The sequence below is a fragment of the Meleagris gallopavo genome, chromosome 1, assembly GCF_905368555.1.
Source record: "Meleagris gallopavo chromosome 1, MGAL_WU_HG_1.1, whole genome shotgun sequence".
NCBI lineage: Eukaryota > Metazoa > Chordata > Aves > Galliformes > Phasianidae > Meleagris > Meleagris gallopavo.
Window position 1 is genome coordinate 166,100,182 of NC_139404.1, and position 23,937 is coordinate 166,124,118.

At 36.3% G+C, this 23,937-nt stretch overlaps 1 protein-coding gene across 10 annotated transcripts in view; it reads left to right on the forward strand.

Annotated features, from left to right (window-relative positions):
- Window positions 1-23,743, forward strand: part of LRCH1 (leucine rich repeats and calponin homology domain containing 1) — a 119,010-nt gene extending 95,267 nt beyond the window's left edge. For 8 of the 10 annotated variants that reach the window (XM_085215837.1, XM_085215838.1, XM_085215843.1 and 5 more), the window contains 4 exons: window positions 1,496-1,633; window positions 2,736-2,813; window positions 10,576-10,833; window positions 21,207-21,371. In XM_085215837.1, coding sequence (XP_085071963.1) covers window positions 1,496-1,633; window positions 2,736-2,813; window positions 10,576-10,782 — 423 coding nt within the window. In that variant the 3' untranslated portion in view covers window positions 10,783-10,833; window positions 21,207-21,371. Of the gene's footprint in view, window positions 1-1,495; window positions 1,634-2,735; window positions 2,814-10,575; window positions 10,834-21,206 lie in introns of all 10 variants that reach the window. The other 2 variants (XM_085215847.1, XM_085215842.1) reach the window with 2 other exon arrangements.
- The last annotated feature ends 194 nt before the right edge of the window (window positions 23,744-23,937 follow it).

Consider the following 23,937-nt stretch of genomic DNA (forward strand, 5'->3'; position numbering starts at 1 on the left):
TATTTGTACTTCAGAAAAGGTTTTTGTAAATGGGAAATTATTGTGTGTGTTGCCTGAGTGATATACAGTTAAAGAGCATTCCATGTGCTGGTAGAATTAACAGCTTATATAACTTCCTCAGAAAAGATGAAGTGATCACTTGAGAGAGAATGATATCTATAAAGCATTTCCTAACAACTGGAGAAGTCTTCAATCTGGCAAGTAAAAGGCATAATGAAAGTTAGACACATACAGGCATTTTTTGAATCACGTAATGAATGCTGGTGATTTTTGTTGCTTGAAGGGTGCACACTCAACAGTTTTGAGGTGCTAAGTGGAACAAGTCTGCTGCTGTAGTACAGCTGATTTTGAAAAAGTGCAATTTCAATGATGACAAAAAACAGGATAGAATTGGTCTGCTAACAAAGTCTCAAATTAATTCTAATAAAAAACTGAATTCCATTCAACAGAAACGTGTATTTTTCAGTGATGGCAAAGAAGACCTTTTCACTATTAGAAAACTTTCAGGCATGGCTTCTTTCAAATCTACATTTAGCTATATCGTATCTTTTAGTCCTTTCAAAAGTTCAATTTTACAGAGGACTTCATGTAACAGCATTACTCCAAATCTGCAGGAACTAGAAACTGGCAACAGAATTGTTGTAGATGGGCTGTACTCATCATAAAAATGCACCCTAAACTTTATGGAACAGTCTCCCAACAAGCAAGTCAGTGTTTTAAGAGAAGAAATTTTTAATTTATTAATGTGTATAAAACTGTTTGTAGCATGCTTGCCAGTTCTCTCATAAATGCCAGATGGGGGAGCATGTCATGTGCAATCATAGGTTTTGTTTTGACTTTGGATTTAGAAACCATCTTTGGTACATGGGAAATATGCAGAAAGTTGCACATAAAGAATTTGAAACGTTTTTCTAAATCTGCTGCAAATTACTTTATTTTGCAATATCAGATTCTTTTTAATTGGAATTTGACTTGAAAGAGAGTTCTTGGATATGTGTTATATCTGAATGTTTTGTCTTGTATCGTGTATCGTTTCATCTCTCTAACTCTTCATAAGTAGTTTTCAGATTACTGGAGAATAATTACCTTGTACTCTCTGCTCACAGTGTAATTCTGATTCAAAGTACTGCTGATAAAGTTTGTTATGATTGAGTGGAAGTCCTGCTGGAAGAAAGCACCCATGTATAGTGCAATCACATTACTAATTATTTGGGTATATATATGTATGTATATGTATGTATATAAAAATAAATGCAAATTATGACAGCAGCATTGGAAAGGTAGACTTCTTTAACGAAGTTTACTTACTTCAGCAACCAACATAGGCTAGAGGGGCTTTGTAGTTGTTTAATAATTAGTTACATAACAAATGGGATTACCAGTAAACCAAAACTGCTTACTTATCCAGCAGCATGGGAAATTAGGAGAAGATATGTGCTTTTTCTTTCTTTATTTGTTTCTCTGTTGAAGATGTGTACATGATCTTTATTTGCAGAACATTGAAACAAGACTAAAGATATGTTTGCCTGAGGACTTGGGGTCTGCTCTCATGGATGGTGTAGTTCTCTGCCATTTAGTAAATCACATTCGACCTCGGTCAGTAGGAAGTATTCATGTACCTTCACCAGCAGTAGTAAGTTGAAGGTTTCTTGTGTTTTTCTTTGCTTCTGTAAGGGAGGGTTGTTTGAAAAAAAGAAAAGATCCCTCACAAAACTTACTCATTTAATGTGAAATGATACTTGGTTACATAAATTGTAACACAAAATGAGTTTCCAAGAAGACAGATGTTAAGAAAAAACATTTTCTGAGACGATCTAATCAAGTTTCTTTTACTGTCACTTGGTTTAAATTACTTCTGCTAAATCTTTGGTGAAGGTATGACATTGCCAAAATACACAAAACTGAGTTCCTGGTGTAAAATCTTGAAGTTCTGTTGCTGACTTGAATTATTATCTGCAATAGTAAATATTTTAAAACCATTTTCATTTTTTTTCAGCTTTATATCGATGATATTCTCTTACTAGAAACAGCTTTCAAATTACTTGAGCCTTGGAAATTAGTCCTTTAAAATCCCTGTTATGTTATTGTGAATTCTAGGTTTATATGGGTATTTAGTAGTTACTCTTTTTTCATGTCTTGTATTTAACAAGTAAAATAATGATTTGGGTGCTATTTTGCTTTTTTTTTTTTTTTTTACTAACATGATATTTCTGTAAGTATTGGAAAGATAGTCCCTAGAGAGAGAAATTTTAAACAGTAACAGGAAATTTCTTCTTCAGACATGAAAATTGTGTATAGCTACTTCATATTTGTGAGTACATCAAACGTGAAAAAATGTGAAAGCTATTACACTGAGATCTGTTCCCCTTAATGTACATTGAAATGTGTCATGACTTTAATTTCTATCCAGAAGAATAAATGTGTTCTGTCACAGAGCATGAGGTTTTAGAACCTCACAAGCTGGAGATAAATAAGTAGAGACTTAAATGTGTTGATGATTTACTAAATAAAAGCACATAGTATCCACAGCTTTCATACTGTGATTGTGTTTGTATGTTTTTATAAAGATGGGTGGGAGGAAAAAAAAAAGGCTGAGTAGAATTATATGCTTTGTTTTCAGGAGAAATATAATGGAAATGGTGCATCAGTACAGTAACAAAAAAGATAAATTTATTGACTGAATGAATTTTTTGACTTCTTTTGCCATAATGTATTTTTTTTTCCTGTTTCTGCAGCCTAAACTTAGCATGGCCAAATGCAGGAGAAATGTTGAAAATTTCCTGGATGCATGTAGAAAGCTGGGGATACCAGAGGTAATTTAATTGTCTACCATTTCCAGATGATAGAAAATGGAAAGTGTGAATTTCTTAAAGTTGAAGGATAGCTTTATGAAATAGCAATTTTCAACAATAAAGATATCTTGATTCCATTTTTTAAATTGTATGATTTAATGCTGCTTTAGTGCATTTAAGTGTTTGATGCTACAGCATTTAAGAATGCAAATTTTGTCTTGAACTTGTAATTTAGTATTATCCCCAGCACAGCCTTATGTTTGCACTAAGGAATATGGCAAATGGGTAAGAAAATAAGAAGGCTGTAATTAAGCACAAGTTTACTGATTTTTTCTGTAACTACATTTTTACCTACTGCTTTTAAAAGATGGGCTTCATTCTTTTTAATTGATGATTTTTCCTTTTTTACCATGTGACATACTCAATAGTATTTACTGTGAAAGTGACTAATAACACACTCATGTACTGAAACACTTCTGCAGTGATGGGAAGAAAACCATTCTGTGTGTTAAGGATGGAATGGACCTGTGAGTAAGGTTGTCCTATATGTATATAAGTTGTGGAAATAGGGAAATTGCAGAGCATGGTGTTTTCTGCTTTCCGTTTAAGGATAGTAGCATTCACTGGGTAATCTGTTCTCAAATTAATAAGGAAAAATGCCCTTCTAAATAAAGTAGTGAATTATGGAGTTTCATTGGGAATTGTTCAAAGATTCTTTTGTGGTCTAGAAGCATGCTTTAAAAAAATTTGGTTTAAAATATTGGATCCTGAAAATAATGTAGAAGTGGTTTACAACGTCTTTTTAATTGAAAATGTGAAAATTGCATGATGTAGTTCCTTTTTTTTTTTGCATACATATGGCACTATGATTAAGACTGAATGCTTTTTAGCCTATATTTCAAGAGTGCTGGAATAGAAGGACATTCTGACTGTCTTCCTCCTCTGCCACCTCTTTGGGAACAGATGATACTGCAAAGATTTCACACTGGAAAAGAATTCCAGTTTTATTTATATTTTATCTACATTTTAGCACTTCATTTGGAGGAAATCAGAAGTAACAGTTCATTTTTGCTATTTGTAGGAATTTTGAGGGGGAGACTTAACCTTACAACTCTAGGGAATGATTCATAATTAGTGTGATGAATTCAGTGTTACGGGCTGGCCTCTAAGCTGTCATTAGGTAATTTATGATGTTAGAACTATTTAAAATTTCTTAAAATTTCGTTTCAAAGAAGATGAAGAATAATAAGTTCAAAATCTCAGTGCTGGGGGTTATGGACAAAGTAGGTATGGAGTGTTTGTTAATCTGCCCTATTGTCGTGTGATACCTTGCAAATTATTGAGTGAATTAGAATTCATGTCGGGTTCTTTTCCTGGGAAAGAAAAGGCCGAGAGTTGTTGTGAAGAGTTCTTTCAAAAACAGAAGTAAAACAGAAAATTTTAGAAATCTTTGCACCCCTTATCATTGAAAGGTAAGCCAACTACAACAATATATATATTTTTTAAATTAATTCATAGAATCACAGAATGGCCTGGGTTGAAAAGGACCACAATGATCATTTAGTTTCAACCCCCCTGCTATGTGCAGGGTCACCAACCACCAGACCAGGCTGCCCAGAGCCACATCCAGCCTGGCCTTGAATGCCTCCAGGGATGGGGCATCCACAACCTCCTTGGGCAACCTGTTCCAGTGCGTCACCACCCTCTGTGTGAAAAACTTCCTCCTAATATCTAACCTAAACCTCTCCTGTCTCAGTTTAAAGCCATTCCCCCTTGTTCTATCACTATTCACTTTCGTTAACAGTTCTGGATCTCTATAAATAAACTTTCTGGAAACGCACCTTTGTTTTCTGTAAATAGGCATTTTTCATGTATTTATTGCTCTGCTTTAAAACTCGCATTAAAATTAATGTAGAATTTTTGAAATTTTGGGGGAGTATTTTATTAAAGCTTTTTTTTGTTGCACAGAACCTTAAGTAAAGGATCAGATCTTATCAATATGATTTATAAACTATCCATCCTTATGAATCTAAAGAAGCATTACCTTCTCTTGAGGGAAAAACTAATTCACTTAAATGCTAAGTGAACTGCTTGCAATTGTAAATTTATGATAGTTGTGTAAGTACTCTGAGGACATACTTGATTCAGTGCTGGTAATTGGCAAATATATGTTTGCCACATATTGTGAAAATCCATTGTGTTCCAGAACTAGGTGGTAGATAACAGAATGTTTCTGTGTGCTGGAGGGAAGGGAATAAGGAATATAAAGTTGAATGCCAGCTGGCAGGAAGCTTTTGAAGAGCTGCTGATGGTGTGTTTACTGCTGCTTCACCTAGCTACCTCTGAACAGTGCAGCAAAAGGAATCAGTGAATCCTTCCCCTTTTCTGGAAAATATCTTATTTGGAGTGATGTTTTGCTGATGGATCCCAATACTGACAGGATTTTTTGGTAATACTTAGGTTTAATTCTCAGGAATTAGCTTGAAAATACTGCTGGACTTTTTGTTTGCTTTTTGAATATTTAAAATTGTCATAGTCTAGTTGTTTACCTATGGAATGGAGTAAAGCACACACTGTTTCATTAACTCCACAGCTTTAGAATAATATACTATCAAATTATGTAAAAAGCAATCCAGAAATCAGCAACAGTAGTTACTGTGCTGATGTGCATGGTGTCTTAGACTCCATTGTTTTTAGCATTCGATTCTTGTGTTAGAATTGCTCTCTCAGAAAGATTTTCTGGCAAACTTTTCTGCTAGGGCATCCAGATCCAGGTGAGTCATGATGAGCTTCAGGGATTGACATCTTGACCAAAGTCACAAAAACAGAATAAAGGAATGAGAGCTTCTCTGTATAATGACCACGTATGTAGATGATTCTAGGATTACTTGTGCCAGCTGATACAGCAAATCTGTTAATTACTGGAGGAGATTAATGGGTCACCCATTAAGATCACTTTGTTAGTGACCATGTGATGCTCCTCATTGTATGCAGAGGGATGTTTTAAGGGTATGACCGACCCTTTAATAAGCAACTAAATAGCATGGTTCTTATTGCACAAGTCAGCTAATAAAAGAGTGAGAATAGCAAGTAGAGCAAGTAGAATATGTCCAATTTTGCCACTTTTTTCCTCTAGGGCCTTTTTGATTTCCAAGGTGTCATAAAGCTTTGTAAGCTATCATTTTTGGAAACAAAAAAATTGTTCTTGATATGAGGAAGTGGTAGTGGCAGATAAGCATCTGAAATCCTGAAGACAATATATTATGCAGTGCCCATGAACTACAACCTTACTTACTAAGAAAAGTATGAAAGAAAACTGTATTTTACACTGCTGACTAAAAACTGTGGAATTGCCTAATCTCTTATTTAACAACTGTAGAATGGCAGATTCCTGATTTTTGGCTGATACTGGATTACATAAGCAATTGGAAGCAATGTGGCAAGTAGGAGTGCCTGTCCTTTCAGAATGTGCTGTATGTGCTGGGAATGGATTGTTAGTGTCATGTGAACCCACTAGTGACACCAACTGTATTGCTTACTATGACCACCTGTACTGCACCTACCATCTCATACTTTCTGGGATTCCAAAATAAAGCTATTTTTTAGCTTTATTTATATCTTTGCACATTTATAAGCATGTTCTCTGAAGTTTCAAAAGTCCCAATTCTAATGCAGTTCTGTTCTTACTGACACCTTATCTTGGAGGCATTAAAAGTGATCAGGAGAGTCTGAATTACTCTAACATGAGTATATATGTAATGTAATGAAAATATTGAGGTCTCTATTTGGGAGAATACTACTGTAATATAAAACTAGCAACAGGCACAACAATATGACAGTATTCATATACATTTGTTAATTAGAAGAAGAAATTCTCATCTAATTGTTCACGAACATTCTGAAAATATAGTGCCATTTTTGACCATTTCCACATTAGAATCTGTATTTATTTTGATAGCAAAGTAGACTATTCTAATCTACATATCAGTAATATAATTTAGCATTAGTTTTCATTCCTCCTAGATGTCATTCGTACTAATCCATTTTCTTAGGCGCTTTCATTGATATTAACAAAAGTTTGTATTCAAGGCAGAAGAGCAGCTGAGCTATGGTGGGCTAAATAATGCTTTACTACAAGTGAAACTTAGACAAAAACAAAGCTGTAAGTGCAAAGTCTTACTTGAAAGGCAAAAATTGTGCAAGTTTTGGTATGCATTTTTACTAATTGTCAGTTAGTGAACAAGTATGGTGTATCAGAAGTAGGACTTTCTAAACATCTTGTCAAAAAAGAAATTCAACAAATTACTTTCAGTGTTTGTGAACCAGATGGAGAAGCTATCTTTCTTTCTACATAGACACAAATTATTTCTTACAATCAGCAGTTTGCACCAGTGAAATATTTTAACAGTGCGGACATTTGAGATTCTTTTAATGCTTTATGGGACGACTTTACTTCAAAGAAATTAAGTAGAGGAGTTACTTTTAAGAAAAAGTAAGACAGGCTTTCCTTACACATACACAGCTTATGAATCTTATGTAGTTTGAAGCAAAGATAGGCATGGGTTATCATGATTAATATTACAATGGTAATTTCTCTTGATAAAACATGGTGATAAATACTTTCACAGCTGGCTATTACAGTAGATTTACTGAGCTCCTGCGTTCCAGCATGTTAATAGTGGTGAGCAGCATTTAGTAAGACATACAGCTATTTCTTAGGTGGAAATAGGAGTCTTCTGCAATGTTTCCCAAGTTTTTAGTCAGCTATTTGGACTACACATATTGAACGGATAGGAGTGATGGTAAGAAATTGCTTTTTTGATATAAAATAACCTCATGAAGACTCGAGTTACAAAAGACTTCACTGTTTTTGGGACTTCAGAATCCTGCAGATGAGGTTATTACTGCATCTCATCTCTTCTGAAAACCAATTCCACTTTGCTACGTCAGCCAAAATTTTTCTCAACATGGCTGATTTGTGTCAGTGTAGGAATTACTGATTAAGTAAAACAATCGGGGAGAAAACAGTAGCTTGTTTTGTATGCTAAAATTGGCAAAGCAAAATAAAACAATCAGCCAGAATGTCTAGAGCTTTATCTTCTACTCATCTATTGGTAGTTCATCTAGTAATCACACTTCTCATTTTAATGCAAGGTATGTTTTCATTGCTGCTTATGTTTCTCTTCTGATCAATTTACATAATCAGTTACTTTTCCATAGTTTCATCATGAGACATCCATGGCGGTACAGTAAGTTCTGTCAGGTAGGACACCTTTCTCCACCCTTTCATTCTTTGCTTGATAATGAATGCTATTTGCCCTACAGTACGGACTTAAGTGGCTCAGTATTCCAGTTGCAGTATTTAAATCCTAATTATGAGATTCCTTCATTTGTGTTTTGAGTACAGTGCATAGGCACTACGGACTTCATTCTTTCATCTAGTTCTGAAAACTTACCCTTGTTTTTTTTATTAGGATCAAAATCTTGGGGAGTTGGTTCTGAAATGTGCATATCTGTTTCCACAGTCACTGCAGGAGCATGTAGAATGAGAGTGGTTTCTGCACACAAACAGCTGGTTGTGCTTTTGTTGTTCACTCCTTTCTTTCTGTGTTTATTCTGCATGCATGATTTTGGCAGCTGTCTGATATAACCATGTAGCATCTTGGACTTGACAAGTCAGTCCATAAATGTAATGGTTAAGTGATACGAATCTTTTTAGTTCTTACTAGTTGATTTCAGTCTCTTAAATGAGAAGGACAATGCTTGAGGTGGGTGGATGGTTGCTTATTTGTTTGCCTTTGGGTGGGGGTTGCACTGAAGTAAATATCACGTATTTTTTAACTATCTCTTGATATCGTATTTGAGTTTGGTATTCTCATTTCACTACATGTGTAAAAGTATGGTAACTTCTAGAGTTGCGTTACAGAAGTTTAAAATGCATGTATGTTTTAGCTAAGGTGAGAGTGTGACAGCTAATTATTAATTGTTGCAGGACACAAATATAAGCAACAATGATCAGAAATTCCTAAGGCTTTCACAGGTATCACTGAATTTCACTAAAACACCACATGACAATTTCATAGGAAGTTTTTTCAGCACGTGTTGGCTGTTTTTGTATGCTTTGGCATCTCCTGTATATTTCTCAGTGTGTTAATTTCTGGGTAGCAAATTCTTAACTCTTTGTTTTAAAAAATAAAAAATCAACCTATTACCAGCTCTCATTCCCTAACTCCAGAATTACTTCCTTCTTCATTTGACTGCAGTAGAGACTGTTTTCAGATATCGTTGGGTTTTTTGATTTTCCTTCCTGACAAAAACTCAAAAAAAACCCTCATTTTAAAGTTTGTGAAGATTTTACAGAAGTAAGAGTTTGAAGTGTCTTACGTATTTCTTTTGGAGTATGTTTGTGGCAGGTATGAAGTGAGTTTCATATGTCATTTTGAATGAAAGCAGTGTTTACTGGGCTTATTAGTGTCTTTAGTGGGAGTGCGATGCATTATTACATGGTCAATGAATTGTTTGTTTAAACTGAAATTAGTTTTTCTGGTAAGCAGCTTACAGACATAGATGTTGAATGCAGTACTAGACCTCTCTCACTTTTAAACAAGATTGGCATGTTTTGTTCTATCTTTGAGGTTTCATCCTTAAAAAACAAAGCAAAAGCCAAATATAACTGCATTAGCATTTAATATTGCTCTAAATAATATTACTGTTAAGAAATACCAACCTTGTGCTAGGCAGTGTTTGTCCCCTTCCATGTGTCAGCTGGCCTAAGTAAAAATAAAGTTTTAAAGTTTCACTTATTTCCATTTTCACTAATCAATTTTCAGGATAGAAAAGCTTTTAAAATATTTTAAGGGTTAATAAACACAACAGTCCTCCTAAACATAATCTTTTTCCTTACCTGTATATTTTCTTTCATAAAAACTGACTGTCATTGATAGTAAATTCTCCTTTGCATTGGAAAATGGTATAGTATTTTAGATTGCTGCATTTTGAAAGTACAAGTTGTTGTTTGGGTTGGTGTAATATTAAATATTTTGTGTATCAGTATTATTTTTGCATATAATGCTTCATTTTGTATAGCTAGCTTAAGATACTTCATGAAGTCAATGGTTCTTTGCAAAAAGAATATAGAAGTTTAACTTGCTAATACATTTTCTAAATGCTAGTTAAAGAATGTAGTGTCTAATTCTTCAGCTTAGAAACTTTACTAAACTTAATGATAGTCAGTCAATGATGTTCCCAGTTTTCATCCCGGGGTATCATTTTAAAGTGATATTTGATTACCAGATTCTAGGTTGTATGTTATGTTAGAGAATATTACATACTTCTAACAGTTAAGTATTTTTTTTCTCTGAGATTTCATGCTGCTGCTGCTGCTTGTACTTTTAACAGCTTTCTAACCCACTGTCTGCTATTGTATAAGTGAGATTTTACAGCTGATTTCATGTAAGCATTCAAGGCATACAGCGAAAAGTGTTGTAGATCCCATTGGAATAAATGGATCACATAAACCCTCCCACACCTCTGGGCATAATTTTGGAAGAGTTTGAAGGGCTGAGCTCTTCTAACTTGACTTTCTGATATAGTACTGTAGCCTCATTATATAGAGGAAACCAAAGAAAGCCGGGGTGCCTAGCAACTAAGGCAATATTAGGAAGAAACTATTCCTACATGTTTATGCTAGAATATTGTGATAATTGATCAATATCTTTATATTTTTGTATTTTTAATTTTATGCACTGTTTTTTTCTGTTCTAATGGCTGCCCTTCGGGATAGGCTGACCTCTGCTCTCCGTATGACATCCTGCAGTCGGATATTCGTCACATTCGAAAGACTGTTGACACTCTGCTCGCCCTCGGGGAGAAACCCCCACAATCAACTTCTACCTTTCGCTCCTGGGATCTATTAGGCTTTTGTCTTTTCCACATACTTTTTGTAGTCTTGATGTTTATAACTTATCACTGGAATGTGCTAACAGCATAACCTGTTCGCATGTGCACACAAACTTTCTGCTTTGTCTCTGACAAATTACAGGTACTTAATTTCCTTCCTTTGTCTTACAAAATTCTCCTTTTTCCTTCGCTTCCCTTCCTTGTAATATCTCTGTTAATCTCTTGAAATAAGGGAGAGAGGGATTAGCATCATGAACTGATCTGAAGGCAAGTCCTATCTCTTTCCCCCACTCCAGCTCAAGTTTAAGAACTTACATACCTCTTTATAGTTCATGTTGCCTAGACTATACACTGAATGTTGTAAAGCATTGAAACAACTCTTATTCCACTTTTGAATAGGTGTATATCAAGCTAAACAGAGCCAATCCTTTCTAGGAAAAGACAGGTACGCTTTTGTGAAAGGCATTCAGAAGAATTTGTGAAAATCCAAGAATGCTACAGATATTGAAGCAACTGAGGTGGCAGTTCAGCAGATGATAGTATTTTCTGAGCTGCTGCCAATTATCTAAACATAAAGCATTATATTGAAGAGCACTTAACGGTAATTTGAATGATAGTTCTCTGTTTTAAATCCTTTCGTTTAACAAAGAGCACTGTAATTTTAAAGATGATTGGTCATCTCTATTGTTCTGATTAAATTCCATACTGGAGTAGTTATTTTCCTACTTATATTTTGTTTTCCTCCAGATTCCATGGAATAATCTTCTTCCTCTGTCTCACAAAGCAGAATTTATCTGCTTTAAAACACTTGAAGATGACTGTAAATTAGTACTGGGCATGAGGAACACCTCATATGCAAGGCACTTTACAATATTTTAGAATGAAGATCACGAAAGATGGTGTGACACAATATGATTGAGAATAAACTGTTAGATTCCTTTATCTGTCATTCTTATGTGTGACATCAAGCAAGTTTTGTCACTTACCTTGTCTCTGTTTCATCACCTGTGAAACTGCTGGTAATGTTTGTTTGTCTGACAAGTGTAGTAAACACAATGTACATAGGAAAATTGATTGTCTAGGAAGAGTTTAGATTTTCCTTCCTAGGAGATTTTAAAGAATAAGGTTAGACACGCTGGTCAGGAAGCCTTTTGGTATCTTTGAACTCTGCCTATGGTTAGAGCACTGGACTGAATGACTTCCATTTCCCTTCCAGTTCTGTTTTCTGTTAATTTATTTGTAAAACTTGAATAAGACAAGTACTAATTTTATTTTCTATTAACATGAAATACACAAATGGAAAGTGACTATAGGCATAGTGAGACTTGAAAATTATAAAGCCTCAAGTATAGACCCATATTTACTACTGCTAGATGCTACTGATGAAATTCTAGTTCAGTGTCGAGCTAGCTACCAAAGCATCTCAGTTTTGTGGCTGTAAATAAATATATTTATTTCTCACTGGCTATTATATCCAAAAATTACCACCTCACTTTTAGGAGATAATTAGCATAAGAAATTGTATGCTACAGATTATTCTGGTACAATGATTATGATTTAAGGCTACATTATAAATACTCTAATTCCTTAGATGTTTGTAAAAGTGTATTAAAAAGCTTCTAAATGCAGTTCTATTCCAGTGTTCTTGGCTTTAATATGAGTGTGTGTGTGTGTGTATGTGTGTGCACATATGAAGGGTGAAGTGTGTAGTTAGGTTCTGTAAGTTGGAAAAATTACTTTCAGACAACAGACACTAAGCCCTTTATAAAATCAGCTCTACCAGCTTCAGTGCATATGTATAACGATTCCATTAGTGGCTTCTGTGACTTGGCACAAATTCAGTTAATTCTTGTAGGTTCTTAATTCCTGTAGGAACTTTGCTAGTTGTTTTGAGTGCATAGCTATGGACTTGTGCCCTCATCCTGTGCAGACCTGTCTTCTAACTGTGCACTTAGTGATTCCAATAGCAGACACTCAGTTAAGAGTCTGACTCTTTCAGAAGGTCTTGGTTTTGTCTTGTTCCAACAGTTGTAGCTTTTCATGAAACTGAGAGAGTGACATAAATCACTCAGAAGCTATTAATGTATGACTACTTATAATCCAGTGTATGTATTTGAGGCAAAGTCGATGTCTTCTGTAGGGCTGGATTTTTACCTGTGCCCTGTGTGGTAAACAGGTCTCCTGTTAATGCTTTGTGTTGTGCGTTTCCTATGTAGAACCAATCCATATGCATGAGTATATTTTAACATTTTTTGGAATGAGAAAGTGGCAAAAGTTTTTGCTACTGTCCTGTAGTTTGTATCTGTGTCGCTGTCTAGTATTAAATGGCTATTCACAGTGCTCAGGAGGTTGGTGAAAAAAATAACAGATCAGTCTTGTAAAGGTGTGTCAGCTTAGTCAACTGCTTGTGTGCTTGTGATGTATGACTCTCAAACTTATCCAAAGTCTGAACTGTACATATGCTTACCATGCAGACAGTTGTCTTTAACTTGGAGTACATTTTGTCACTTTTCTCAGCCTTAACTATGTACAGCAATTAAAGTGTATCATTACAAGCAATATTTGGAGTTATGGAGTTGAAGCCATCTTGAACCTGACTGTGAAAGATGTCCATTGCTCTGTGACAAGCACAGCCATATATACTGTACACGAAGGCTACCTGTTTTTCTGTGTTTTTCCTAGTCGTTATTGATAACGCTTCAAAATACACACAGATCTTAAAGGGAAATAGGCAGTAGAATATATCCTTACATTTCATTAAGAGTGAATATAGTAATGTTTCTCAAAATACTTGTAAAATGTAGTAAAGGTATGAAAAATGCCAGTATTTTCCTCCCTGAAGACAATAATTCTATTAAACAGGGAGGTGGAAGCTACAGCAGGTGTCTAGTCTAACGGACTCTTTGATAAAAGTCAGAGTCCTACTTCTGTGCTATTCTTCCTGTGGTGTTATATTCAGGAAACCAGGAGTTCTGCTGGCTGGTGATTCTTCACCTCTTAGGAGATCCCAGTATTGAAATGTTGTTATATAGAGCTTATGTTTACAGTCAGTCGCATGACTAAGGGGATAACTTTGGGCTTTAAAACAACCTAGGCTGTTGTTCAACGTCACATTCGTTCACCACTGACATGAATTACATTCCACCTTGTGTTTTCCCCATTCTGTTGTGTTTGTTTGTTTGTTTTCCTTGCAGTGGTCGTGGTCATCAGAAATTTTCAAACTGTGATTTCATCATAAGTTTATCTGCTCAGATCTGTACTATACCCACTGTATTAATTACTTTTTGATCCTCTGGAGATCATCACATCCTTAGTGCAGTAAAGTAATAAATACAAATTCTAATGGAGTAATTTTATATGCATGCAGGTAAAATATGTTTTGCACTGGATTACAGCTGGGATTTTGATGTGAGGATTTGGCTTTGTTTTCCCTTGATCCAGCAAAAAGATAAATATGTTCAAGTGCAGTGTAGTAGATGTTCAAATGCCTTTTTTCTTTTCTTATCTATTAACAAGCTTTTACAGCCGCGATCTGTTTGTAGATCCTACCATGTTCCTAACACGTTCAGTGGAAGTGTGCACTTAATGTGAGTGGGAATTTGACTAGACACGAGTAAATACATATTCAGTCCAGTCTTCTATTCCATAGACATCAGTAAGTTTTCTAATTGCTGTGTAATTGTTTTAACAAAAAGAACTACTTTTTATAATCTTACTCCTGTTACTACAAAAAATTAAAGCACTCTTATCTACAGGTTTAGAAAAAGTGGTAGACCAGGCTTTGTGCTCCATTGTCATTTCCAGCACATAATCTGTGTAATGCAGAAAAGAGCAATATAAAAAAAATCAGGTAATGATCCATTCTACTTGGATGATACAAAACATTCTCATTCCTTCACTTCATCTCTTAGATTTTAATGTTTATGGTTATGATATAACTGGTATCTCCCCTGTAAGTATACATTTTCTCTTACTGTTTATTGTGTGTCTGTCTTTAGTAAACTTCTAGAGTTTTCTGTTCCCTCCAGATTCAGGTCAATGTTTTCTGAATGTGTTAGAACAAAGCTATGAGGCATTTTGGCAAAATATATTGTCTACCTTAAAATTGTGTGGCTGAAGGCCAGAATTTGTAAAAGGGTCCAAAGCCATCATCTGCAAATGCAGTTTTGTAAATATTAGCAATTTATTGCATGTTCAGAAGATGCACATATTTAGATATCTCATTGGCTATAATTCTAACGACAGAATTGCAGCTATAGTAATGAAGTCCCGGGTTGTTGGTTTATTTGCGTTTTTGAATCTGGTCACAAGTGTATGATTCAACAAAACGTACTAATCTTTCCTTTGGAAATTAAAAGAAAAACTTGGTGAAATATACCTGCAGCCTGGATTACTGTGCTTTTTGATCTTCTGGTCTTTTCTGTTGTGTTTCAAATGGTAACTTCAGGACATTTGGGCATATACAGACATCAGTGAGACATTAATGAAAATATATTTACAATTATATAATTTCATATTTATAGAATCATAGAATCAGAATGGCCTGGGTTGAAAAGGACCACAATGATCATCTTATTTCAACCCCCCTGCTATATGCAGGGTCACCAACAACCAGACCAGGCTGCCCAGAGCCACATCCAGCCTGGCCTTGAATGCCTTCAGGGATGGGGCATCCATATGCCTTCATCTAACAGAAATTCAAGACTTATGTTTTGACAGGTTTGCTTAAATGTAAGGCTTTCAGCAACTTTCCATTTCAGAGCAGTTGGCTTCAAGCATGAAATAATGAGCATTGCATGGAGTTATTCTTATTTTAAAAAAAAAGCATACTTGGAGAAACTACACATTCCAATATTTCATTATTTTATGAGTATTTTATTTTTACCTGTTGATCTGAATTACATATTCTACACATCTGAGGAAGAACAGAATGTCTCTTGCCAAATTTGTAGGATTCCATTTCTCTATTTCTGTTTTTGCTAACATCAGGGCTCAGGGATATTTGTTATCATAGTATAAACAGTTCACTACTTGCCCTTCTGCAATAACAGCAGCAATTACTTTCTTGATAATGAACTGCTCTGTCTGAGTTGTCAACTGTTTGCCCTAGCATTATCCAATTCAGACAGTTGCTTGACTTTCAAGGATCTGATGTCAAAGAAAATAGATGGGTATGTGTAAAGAGTCACGTACTCTGTAGTGTATTCTTTGCATATTCCCGTTTCAATTTTACACTACTTAAATCAGAAGTTTTGTTCCAGGAGTAGAAAATTGCCTTGTCAGCACACATACACTTGTATGGTTGTGGGTATGCTCGTTGCGCTGTCTTTTGGTGTTGCTTTGTGCCTCAACTTGACTGCTGCCTCCTTTTCTGTTTGGATGGTTTGTTGTTTTTCATCTTTTGATGAGCTTGCTCTTTTGCTTCTTAGGAGTTTGAAAGTGTCTATTTAAAGTGGTTATGTATCTGTAGAAAATAATGAAGCTTTTCTGTGCTTGTAGTGAGAAAATTTGTACCAAAAATTTGGGTCTACATTTTATACTAGACAGAAGAGAGTGGATTGACTATGAGCCTTTTTCTCTGTGATCGTTTCTAAGCATTTTTAAACTGAGGATTAGTAGCAAATTCTTTTGCCTTTCTGGCTTTGTTCAGGAATGGTTTCAACGAGGGCATTTTTAGGAAAGGTGATTCATTTTCTGCGTTGAAGTTCAGTGCTACTGTAAAATAGGCTGAAATGTTTTCAAAGGTAGTGGGAGATGAGTGAAGATGAGTCATGTAAAATCCTTGGAGACATGGGTGAGTTTTACTGGTTTATTTTCTCAGAATGACAAGTTTTGAGAGTTCTATCATCAGTGGCTTCCAGTGGTTGAAGGTATCACTGTGAAGGATAAGAGAGAAGAAAGCATGGGAAACATGCCACGCCACAGGGACAGTGGTTGAGTACAAGGTCTCAGACAACTGGGATCTTGACCCAGTGTCGTTGTTATGCAGAAAGTTGAATTCATTACATGAATTTCATCCTTAGTAAGATTCGATACTTCTCTGAGAAAAGTTAAATATGATAAGCTTGTGATTTAAAAGATAAGTGAGGCAGAGTTGGTGAAAGCTGTTTGCAAAGTTCTGAAGATAGTGGTTAGTGCTCAGACAAGCAAACTAATTAATGACAAAGATGTAGTTCTTCAGAAGTGGATGGTATAAGTTTTCACTGAGAGGTTTGGAAAGCTCATCATAGCAACACGCTTAAATAACTGCAGAATTATACAGTATAAACTGAACTCCATCTTCTTCCTAGAAAAGGAAAGGCTGTCATTTGTACATCTTTCAAGAACTAACGCAGAATGATGGATAATATAAAAAGTAACATGTTCTGAATCTTCTGACTCTTAGTGCATAGTCGTGCAGTTCTAGTTGTTTGTAGACCTTTATAAGTAGTTTCCCTTGAGTGTACGCCTTGTAAATATGGCAGAGGGAGGGAGGTTGTTTTTATGCAAACTGGATTACTACAGTGTATTTAAAAGACAAAGATGCATTCTCTGTTAAAGGAGGAACATCTCTGTTGGATCAGATTGTGGGGTTTTTTTGGTTGTTTTTAATATGAAGCGAGGCATGAACTCCTTTCATGCTTTTAGTTAAAATATGTATATAATTGATTACAAAACAAGAAGTCTGTTTCTGATGCGAAAGAATGACAGATGAAAGAATAACTGTTAGAATGCTGCAAGGTATCAAAAAATGGCAAATTTAGAATTTCTTTTTTCTGAAGGAAACGTCCTTAACTCTGTTTTTTACAGCAAAATTGGCTTCAGTAGATAAATGTAGAATATTCTCAAACATAAATAACTAGCAAGGTAAGTTGTATTAGTTCTGGGTTTTTGGATTAAATCCCTGTCCTTCAGCCTTGTAACACTAAACTGTTGCCTGATTCAGCAGATATTAAATATGAATGCCTTTTAGCTAGAGAGGAAAACTAATGAAATACTGGCATGCTGTGTGCCACCAAATCTGAAATCTGACTCTGGTGTGCTTAGGCACTTGAAAGTCTAAAAACAGAGAGAATAACTTTTCATTTCACGTGTCATTTGTATTCTCAATAAATGATAAATATTTTTTGAAAATTATCAGAGCCAGAGTATCTTAGGCTTTTCTTAGAACTTTATACTGAGACATTAGATTGGCAAAATATTTTTAGTAAATTTATACAGTTGAAGTAGAAATCTATTTTACCTTTTATTTGATATCATTATTTCTACCTTCTTCTGTAGTTACTCCAGCTAGGTTTCAGTTTAGGAGTTTGCATACTGAAAATATTGTCTTAAAATATCTTTATGTAGTTCTCCAGACAAAATACCTTCTTCCAGAGGAATAGAAAGTGAGAACCTTCTCTGAGAGTTTGCAAGTTTGCAGTATCTCAGTCACGGAAGGGTGAGCATGAATGAACTGCAGAATCAGTTTCTCGATTTAAGTGATCAATTTAGTGAAAGTTTGGAATAGGAATCTGAATGATTAATTAGAAAATTAGTGCATGATAGGAGCATTCCTTTGTGCTGACAGGACAAATAGCTCCATCAAAGAGGAGCATGGTAATGGAAGGTTGGTAATTTAAGTCCAAATCCAAAAGCTCAACCTAATCAATGTATGTGTTAACCCAGCATTTAGGAAGTTTAGCCCCAGAAGAGTGCTGCATCTTCCATGTAGATAAATAAATTTTATCTATCTATTGCAGACCTACTTAGCCAAACTCTTATAAAATTAATCTCTCTGACATTGTTTCTTTGGTCTGTATGTACAGAAAGTATTTGCTTGGTATTTTAGGCTATCATTGTAGAATCACAAAATTATTTTGGTAGAAGGGGCTTTAAAGACCATCTGGTCCCAACCCCTGCCATGAGCAGTGCCACCCAGCAGCTGAAGCTGCCCAGGGCCCCATCCAACCTGGCCTTGAGCACCTCCAGGGATGGAGCATACACAGCTTCTCTGGGTAGCCTGTGCCACTGTCTTGCTGCTCTCATCATGAAAAAAATCTTCCTTATATCCAATCTAAATCTACCCACTTTTAGTTTTAAAGTCATTACTCCTTGTTCCATCTCTACGTATCCTTGTAAAAAGTTGCTCCTCATCTTTCCTGTACACTCCCCTTAGCTACTGGAAGGGCACTATGAGGTCTCCCCGGAGCCTTCTCTTCCCCTGGCTGAGCAAGCCCAACTCCCTTAACCTGTCTTCATAGGAGAGGTGCTCCAGCCCTCTGATCATCTTTGTGGGCCTCCTCCCGACCTGCTCCAACAGCTCCATGTCCTTCTTATGTTGAGGGCCCTGGAGCTCACTGGAGTACTGCAGGTGGAGCCTCATGAGAGAAGAGGCCAGCCCTTCAGCCTGCTTGCCATGCTTCTTTTGATGTGCCCCAAGATACAATGAACCTTAACCCATGAACATTTTAAGGGAAAAACAGACGAACAAACAAACAAACAACAACAACAAAAAAAAAACCAGCAACAAAAAAAGATGAATTTTGAACATTAAAAAAAAACCCAAAGCCTGGAACATACAGAAAACATAAATTTAAAAGTGAGCATAAAATACAAATAAATTAGTTATTAGTAGCAGATGTCACAGTTGTGGGGAAAAAAAAAAAAATGACTCTTTTCAGGTACTGTAGTTAATAAATAAATTTTGCAATTTTGTCTCTTAAGTAGGCTGTCTTAAGCTGCCCAACAGCCAGGAGTTGGAACAGATCTGTCTCAAACTAAACATGGATGCAGTTTGGAGAGGGCTCAAATGAAACCCTCTTCTTGATGAAGGGTTTATTAGCAATTACTGTGGAATTTTTCCTCTTAGAGGAAGAAAAATCTTTGTTGATGGATCTCCCTTTGAGATTTTGTTGTGGTCACAGCACAGTCCAGGGCAAAGTGGTTTCAGTTTTCAGTATGTGTGAGATGAAGAAGAACTGCTGTGAAATGGAGTTGGGCTGATATTGTGGTAGTGGGTGATCAGTTTTCCTCACCTCAGAATGGTCATCAGTTGGGTTGCCTCACACGTCGTCACAGTTACCGTGTTGTGTCTTGGAATGGAAGTGAAAAGTGAGTTGGTAATATTTTCAGATTCTCTTTTGAATGGGTTGCAGTGAAATTGACAAAAGGTTAAGAAAGCCAAGTGTTGGTCGTGCATGAAGGAGATCATGAGAAGAGATGTTGAAGAGATGAGTGATGTCTAAATTGGAGATATCTGTAGTGTACATGTAAGGGAATGGAACAGATGATCATAGATTATATAGAGATAAAATAAGAGACTCTTAGCTGACATCTTTCACGTCACCAGAAGTGAAAATACTCAGTAGAAGACAGGCAGGCAATCACAGTGTAATCTCAGATGGATCCATAATTTTAGAAACTAGAAGTTTATTGAACAGCTGAAAGATTAGGTACTGAGAATATTAAAACAACCCTACATTTGTAAAACCAAAAAATCAGTATATGACTCTGCTGATGGTCATGTGTTGATGCTAGAGAAAGAACAGAGTAGATCACGTGTTGATTTTTCAAAATCAAAGTGGCCTAACATGGCCTGACATACAGCTTAGGGAGGGGCTTCATGAGCCAGATGTTGTATCCACATGTTTGTGTTTAATACTACTTTATTTTTCTCTGTGTTTTTGTCATCCCATTTACACTTTTGGCTTCCATGTTGTGACAATGAGTCTCAGAGTTGTAATTATGGTTTGTGGTGTAGTCATTTATTACGAACCTGGTGCCTGATTTCATAGTCTCGTATATTTCATTAACATGAACACCCAGTTATGTTAAAAACTTTAAGATGGAGCCAGTCATGACAAAGCTGCCTCTCCACACAAGCCTTTCTGCAGTTATTCACTGTGGGATTTCCTTTTACCTGTAGGAGATGAAGTATGTATTATTTGACTGCCTGCTGATAGAATAGCCTGTGTGGACAGCTAGTAGGTTTTATCCTGGCCACAACTGCTGTGTCCTGATGGTAAATGAAGGTGATTCCTGGACATTTCAAAATAAACATCTAATTACTCAGAACAAATTGCTCCATCTGTTGAATGCACACCATTACACACACTTTTCTGCAAATGCTAATGGATGACTTCAAGGTTCACGTCCTGGGACCAAGACCTACCCTCCTACAGCTCAGCAGCAAAACTTCTTTTGACTGATAAAATCCAGCCTTCCATCCTCAAATAATGGCCAGATGCTTCATTATCTCACCTCATAAGCAAAAGCTCAGCGTGTACCTGGCAGCCTTCACTCTCAGTTAAGATGTTCACATTCTGTAATGACCACCAAACACGCTGCTTTCCTGGTAGGCCCAGAGCATGAACAGATTTCACGCTAATTCGTAGATCTAATGAGAACCAAATTGAGAGACTTTGTCAAAACCTGGGAAGTTCTTTTGAACTGCAGACAGAAAACGGTTCCTGCTTGTTGGGTGTTCGTGTGAAGCGAGGGTTTGCAACGAGTACTGAGTAACCTGATCTTTATCCTTTGTTTGTCTTTTTCTAGGAGAAGCTCTGCCTACCACATCACATCCTAGAAGAAAAGGGCTTGGTAAAAGTGAGCATAACAGTTCAAGCATTGCTAGATGTAACCACAGTGAAACAAGCTTTATTCACGTGAAACTACTCTCTCTGCTGTTACCAGCTCCACTGTGCCATCAAAGAATCAAATCACTGCCCGTCTTTACAGACTGCATTGAAAAAAACAGTGCTCCAAGAGTATTCTGATACTTCTGATTTTAAAATCATCTTTGAGACTGTACACGTGCATCCAACTACAAACCAGAGACTAAAAGAAAACATTTTATAGAGCAAATTGGGGCCTCACTGCTTTTCTAGCTTGCTTTGTACAGTACTTACTGGAACAGCCACCTCTGCCACGTAAAAATGTGTGGAGTACACAGCTGTCTTGCAGCAAGATACCTTCGTATTATTAAACTAAGAATCCTCATAATCATTTTTGGAGGGAGGGAGAGTAAGTCAGACTTCTGCCACATCAGGTTTTTCTGCAGTTGTTTCGGGCTATTGCCTTTTAAAAATATCCAGACACAAAAATATTTATATAAATGTTATTTATTAGTGAGTTGTTATTCATCCTTTGGATGCAAAATGTAAATTAGGAAACTGTATTTTATTACTGCTTTTTTTGTGGTTAAACACTTTATTTTAATATAAATATTTAGTTATTTTTTATTCTACTAGGGGTGCAGTAGCTCTAAATCTCCATACATTGTATTTTCTAACTCCTAAGAGCAAAAGCAAACCAAGTAGGTGCTTCAGTTCAAAGAACAGCTAGCTGGAATGGCATTCTTTAATTTTCAATGTGTGGAACATCGATGAAAGTTTGTCTGCATTCCGTTTATTTCCTACATTCCAGCAGCACTTTTCCCCCCAACCCACACCCACACACACTTGATGCAATTGGCTGAAGCAGAGCACACCCATGACTTGTATATAGATGTTTAAAATAGGAAAGACGTAAACTTGAAAAATAAATGTGAATATTTTTGATTGCTTATTTTACTATGCACAAGACATTTAACTTTTGCCACAACAAAATGAACGATGTGCATTAGGATCGTGTGTCTTGAAATATGATTTTTGCACTGTAACTTGATTTTCTTTTAAAGACTACGGCACTACGGAACAAATAGAACAGAGCACAAGAAATGCTAACAGGTAGCCAAAAATTTTTTCTTCATTAATTAATTCCTTCAAGAGGAGATAAAATCGTTAATATTGCCAAGGGCAGTCTTACATCTGACCTTCCAGCTGCTGGCTGCAGTGCTTCTCCCCGCAGCCTCCACCGTTCACTGAGGTCATTGGGTTTCCCCTGAATCGAGCACAATGTTCTGTAGTGGGACTGGAGGTCCGATCCTACAAACATTCATGTCAGCAATAGGATAGAAGCTTCTCTTTCTTAGCACTACTTTACGTTTTTTGAAAAGATTTTTCAGGAGCATAATTTATTCTGAAAGCATCATCTTTAGATCCAGAAGTCCCAGCGCAGTCATTATCACAGTGTCTGGAACTTCCACTTTCCGTAGCTTGGACAGAGGCTGCAAGTGTGAGTTGGGTGGGCAGGGTAGGAGAGCTGCGTGTGGGGGAAGGTGAGCTGAGCCGCCAGCTCTGTGCTGCACAGGGGCTGTGGTTGGAAATATGCACCATGATGGAAATGAGGCGATGTGGTGGGAGAACAAACAGGAAGAGAACGTGGAGAAAACTGTTGTATAAGGACTTTCTGAAGGCACGATGCATACTTGTCACTACTGCACACCTAGGCTAAGTTACCTGCGTGTTTGCACTGATGCTGCAGTTCAAAACAGCTGTGCTCCAATAGCAGACTTTCAGTCTATAGTGCAGTATTTGAATGCAGGCTGTGCGTTGCAACACCACGGACTGCCAACGTCTGTACTGAGAGCAACTTGTTAGAGTGGGCCTACAGACACACACACAGTATGCATGGGATAGCAGTTACTTCAACCAAAGCAAAAGCATTTATGTTATAGAGGGAACGGCGACTTAAAATGGTAATTTGGATTGGCAGCTATAGCATATTGTTTCCTATCAAATGTACTGTGCACTTTACCGCTAAATTAAAATGTATTTTAATATTTTACAGAGCTGCACAAATATCTGTTTTGTCAAAAAGCACGAGCAATGTAAAGAAAAATAGGTTTTCGAGGTAGAGTTTATCACATTTTAAAAAGCATTCAAAGATTGATTATAAAATAGGAATATTGATTTCTGCATCTCGAGGGATAAAATGCAGGTTTCCTGAGTATTTTTTTACAATGTATATATGGCAACATGAAGCTTTGTAATTATTATTTTGACAAATCTTGGTTTTTCATAATTAAAATTTTGTTTTCCTCCTGATAGTGTCTTTCAGTATTTGCTCAAAGTTGGCTGTAAATAGCTCTAGGTATTTTGTAATACGGCTTTTTTATGCAGTCTTAACCTGTATGACTAAAAAGAGGATCTTCATGAGTCTTTGTACACTATTTATATGTGCAATAAAACATGCATGGTGGATCTATAATACCATAAGCAGTGAACATAATGTATATAGAAAATCTTTACTGTAGTTACAATTAAACTCTATCATTTGTAGAAACCACTTAATGGCTACCCCCTGGCTGGCAGTTTGTTGTAAAAGAGACGATGCCTGGAGAGCTTAACAGTGTGGGTGATGGAGGAGGTGACTGTGTGAGCCAAGTAAAGGAGCTGTAGAGCTC